General features: G+C 46.9%; 1 protein-coding gene across 1 annotated transcript; it reads left to right on the forward strand.

Moving 5' to 3' along the window:
- The first annotated feature begins 418 nt into the window (after positions 1–418).
- On the forward strand, positions 419–2,327 carry LOC123176496 (tyrosine decarboxylase-like). Its single transcript, XM_044590676.1, has one exon. The coding sequence runs from the start codon at positions 498–500 to the stop codon at positions 2,061–2,063; it is 1,566 nt and encodes a 521-aa protein (XP_044446611.1). The 5' UTR covers positions 419–497; the 3' UTR covers positions 2,064–2,327.
- Positions 2,328–4,926: the final 2,599 nt, after the last annotated feature.

Genomic DNA, 4,926 nt, shown 5'->3' on the forward strand with positions numbered 1-4,926 from the left:
GTCATGGTTTAAATTTTCATATTGTATAACTTTGGCATAGTAAATGTTGATATTTTTTCATATAAATATGATCAAAGTTTATGAAGTTTGATTTTAGACAATTTTTATATGCAGAGTAAAAAGGACTGAAGGGAGTATCTTTGATGAGTTCCCTTTACCTGGCCCTCAGCAACATGCCTCAGCCGAGTTTAGACACACTGCAAAGAGCCATACTCGGCTTACATTGTTTTTGTCGAGGTCCCGCAGTTGACTCGGCAAATAGCCAAAGACGTGGGCACTCGGCAACGACAAATTTTTCAGTAGTGAATCGACTGACGTGGTCCGTTCTTATTTTTGGGTATGGGGCAACTTACAAATTGAGAGTCCTATAAATAGCTTCCGAGGTAGCTCGGGAAATGGCACCAATTCACACCTCGGACGTTGCCAAAGCATTCATACCATTGGTGTGGTTCAGGCAGTGCATTGGCGTGTAGGGCAAAGTCGAGTGCATTCCACCAATGGCCCCACGTAAATTCTTGGACAACATGACTGGCCAAAATGGCATCGTCCCGGTGGTGGTCGTGGACACGGCGGAGAAGAAGACGCAATCTCCCAGCCTGCTTGACGCTGACGAGTTCCGGCGTCAGAGTCACCAGGTAGTTGACTTGATCACCGAGTACTATGACCGCATGGGCGACTACCCCGTGCACCCCAGCGTTACCCCTGGTTTCCTCCGCAACTTGCTCCCCCCGGACGCACCCTTCCGTCCGGAGCCGGACGCGTTCAGCTCCGCGCTCAAGGACGTCCGCGACATCATCCTCCCGGGCCTGACGCACTGGCAGAGCGCCCGCCACATGGCGCACTTCCCGGCGTCAAGCAGCACCATCGGCGCCCTAGGGGAGGCGCTCACCGCGGGCATCAACGTCGTCCCGTTCACATGGGCCGCCTCACCGGCCGCCACCGAGCTTGAAATGCTGGTCGTGGACTGGCTCGGAAAGGCGCTGCACCTGCCGGAGAGTCTCCTCTTCGCCGGTGGTGGCGGTGGAACTCTTCTTGGTACCTCTTGTGAGGCGATACTCTGCACTCTTGTGGCCGCGAGGGACCGGAAGCTCGCCGAGATCGGCGGGAACAGGATCTGCGACCTCGTCGTCTACTGCTCCGACCAGACACACTTCGCCTTCCGCAAGGCCGCACGCATTGCCGGCATCCTGCGTGACCACTGCCGCGCCATACCCACGTGCCACCACAACATGTTCGCTCTCCCGCCCACGGAACTGCAAGCGGCCATGCAGGCTGACGTGGAAGCCGGGCTGGTGCCACTTTTCTTGTGCGCGACGCTGGGGACGACCCAGACGACTGCCGTCGACCCCATCGGCGAGCTGTGCGCTGTCAGTGCACCACACGGCGTGTGGGTGCACGTGGACGCCGCCTACGGCGGCTCCGCGCTAGTCTGCCCGGAGTTCACCCACGTGATCGACGGCGTGGAGGCCGTCGACTCGTTCAGCATGAACGCCCACAAGTGGCTCCTCGCCAACAACGACTGCTGCGCCATGTGGGTGAAGAAGCCGAGGGTGCTGGTGGCGGCGCTCGGGCCGGAGCAGGATTTGATCCTCAAGGACGCGGCATCGGAGGGGCACAACGTGGTCGACTACATGGACTGGACCATAACGCTGACCCGCCGGTTCCGCGCGCTCAAGATGTGGCTCGTGCTCCGCTGCTACGGCATCCAAGGCCTGCGCAACCACATCCGCAATCACGTCCGCATGGCCGAGGCATTCGAGAAGATGGTCAAGGCCGACGAAAGGTTCGAGGTGGTGACGGACAGGAAGTTTGCGCTGGTGTGCTTCCGGCTCCGGTCACCGGACAAATTCGGCGGGGCCGACAAGCAGGCGGCCAACCAGCTCAACCGACGCCTCCTTGAGGAGGTGAACGCTGCCACCTCAGGCCCCTACATGAGCTCGGCAAACGTAGGTGGCATGTTCATACTAAGGTGTGCCATTGGAAGCACACTCACAGAGGACCACCACGTGAGCGATGCATGGAAGGTTGTGCAGGATCAGGCCACCATAATCCTTCGTCATTGAGATGGAGATTATCTGGAGCGTGCATACAACTTGGGTAAGTAAGGTAAATAAACATGCAGCTCTAAGTATAACTAAGCTACGTACTTGGTCCCAAATAATTTGATGGTGCATTGAATCATGAAAATTAATATATTGTACTTACTGAATCTTGATGGAGATGCTCAATGTATGTAATGATGTGATGTAGTATAAGCTACTAGCTGCATTCCCTGACGTGTGTACATGTTTTATTCGACCGTGCAAGCTGGAGATATTATTGTATTATATCATTACACTTTCCTGTTTGCAAAAACGGTTCGGATCTATTATAAGGACGCTACCATTAGCAAGAGTGCTAAGCTATATCAAAAATAATAAACAATTATAAGGACGCTAATACGTACCGAACATGCTCCGAATAAGGACCCTACCGTGAACAGGCCCACAGGAGCGAAGAGCGAGCGTTCGTGCTGGTGCCATTCGGCCGTAAAGCTGGATTTGCACCTGACCTAAAATAGCTAAAACTAATGAGAAAAAATGTTTCCATCCTCATGAAAATAAATCAGGGAAATGTCTGCAAATTTCAAAAATCTAACAAGACACATAAACAACTTGCCAAAATATATATCATATTTTTTTCCCGCAAAAAATACTGCCACCAAACTAACAAAATTCATATATGTAGAACAAAAGACACGAATAACTCATAGAAAAATAGAAAACAGCTCATCCTTGTATATGGTCTACAAAAATACCATGTAATATGTTATAAAAAGTTGCCAACATGATGGTATAAAAGGTACCACTTATGTATGATCTTAATTAACATGTACTTAATATAAAGTATTTGTTTAAAGTTGTCATACGAAAAATTAGGATGCTACCATGAACATATACTTGTTACCAACACAAACTAAAAGAAATTATGGATCATATATTAATCCCAATAACCATCCAAGAATTCAAAGAATTTGCCATGCCGAAAGGAAGTATCATGTACAAAGCTGCCTTGCAAATTTCAGATAAATAAAACTACAAAATATTTTGATAAAAAATTGTCATCCTATATAACAGAAGACACGAACGCTTGATGCCATGATAAAGATTGATATATTTTGTTTTGCTAATTTGCCATACCTGACTCCTCTTTTGTACTCCCAAGAGTACATACTCGCACTCTTAACGGATGAGGTTTAATGAGTGAAACGGGTATATACCTGATACCAGCGAGTAACAATCGTGCTAATTAGCAAAACAAAATAGCTAGTTTGTTTGCATGCGTAGCTACTCCCTAAAATAAAGGAGCGTGTAGGTGCTCATAGATTGCTTTAGGCGGATAAGGTTGTTAGCGTCTGGTTGTATTATATTCTCTCCTGATGAGCAGGTGTATGATACCTTATCATTTTTATTTTTTGGGGTGTATCTACTACATATTTTGTGAGGAAGTATATACTTTATATTTTGTTTGAGTACATACAAAACATTTTTGTAGGAAGTATATACTTCATCTTTTATGAGAGTATATGTACAACTTTTTTTGAAGTATATACTTCATTTTTGAGAGAGTATATACAACAATTTTTTTGAGGAAGTATATACTTCTTCCTTTCTGAGAGTGTATATATGACTTGTTTTCTTGGAATTATATACTTCATTTTGCGAGAGATTATGTACAACAACATTTTTTAGGAAGTATATACTACATATTTTATGGGAGAGTAGACATGACATATTTCACGAGAAAGTTTATACGGCATCTTTTACACGACGTATATACTACATTATCTAAGCATAAACTACATGCATGAATAAATATACTACCTTTTCAAGTATATATTATGATCGTCATGCAAAGAAGTCGCATATATTATTCCTTCACGAGGAAGTATAAACTTCCGGTAATAACCAAATGAAGTTTGTCATACTCGTAAATTCAAAAGGAGTTTACACTTGCCAAATACATCGGTGTATTATTCACCAAAAATGAGTATATGCGTGCATTCTGTGCATGTACGATTACATTCATCTCAATGACAATGTGGCTATATACTCTGAGGAGCTTTACTTACGTTTCATATAACTACTACTCATCAGCAGAGGATATATATTTCCATTACATATAGCTTTGCTACCGATCAACAGCAATATGGTTTGGCTTCTCCGAGCTTTACAAGTCACAACCAACATGCTAGGTATGATGAAAAAAATATGTTAGGCATGCATGTCAGGTATGCACGCATGCATGTGTATTCTGGACATCAGCAAGAACCGCGGCTGTGTATTGCCACTCGTGTGACCGCCGATGTGTGTTGACGACGGAAAAGCTACCAATGTCCATGCCTCCATCTTGGTCGCCATGGCATGCATGGATGGATTATACTGTTTCATTGAACTAGCTAGTGAGAGATTCAATTACCATGAATGCACGGAAATTAATAAAGAATCGTCATTATCGTAGTTGTCGCCGGTCAGGCCAAGCGAAGGTAGCCGCATCTGTTGTCATCGCCGGTGATGTCGTCGCCCGTCAGCGATGACATCATGATCCCCGTCGCGGTAGCTGGCCAGGCGAAGGGAAGATAGCTGCATATCTTTGTCGTTGTTGGTGATGTCGTCGTCGACGATGTCGTTGCCGTCGCCGCCGCTGGTCAGGCCAAGGGATGGTACGTACCCGGAAAAAAAAAAGGGATGGTACGTAGCCCCATCTTGCTACGGTTGCCCTCACAGTGGCTGTTTCCATCACCGGTGCCGTCTCCGTCTCCGTCTCCGGTGTCGGCGGCTTCGCGGACGTCGTCTGCTGTGTTGCTGCGTCGTCGCTGGTACGGTGCTGTCCCCAGCCATCATCATCGCCGTTGCCATCACTGGTGCCAACATTAATGGTGTCGTC

The sequence above is a fragment of the Triticum aestivum genome, unplaced genomic scaffold, assembly GCF_018294505.1.
Source record: "Triticum aestivum cultivar Chinese Spring unplaced genomic scaffold, IWGSC CS RefSeq v2.1 scaffold216339, whole genome shotgun sequence".
Classification (NCBI taxonomy): domain Eukaryota; kingdom Viridiplantae; phylum Streptophyta; class Magnoliopsida; order Poales; family Poaceae; genus Triticum; species Triticum aestivum.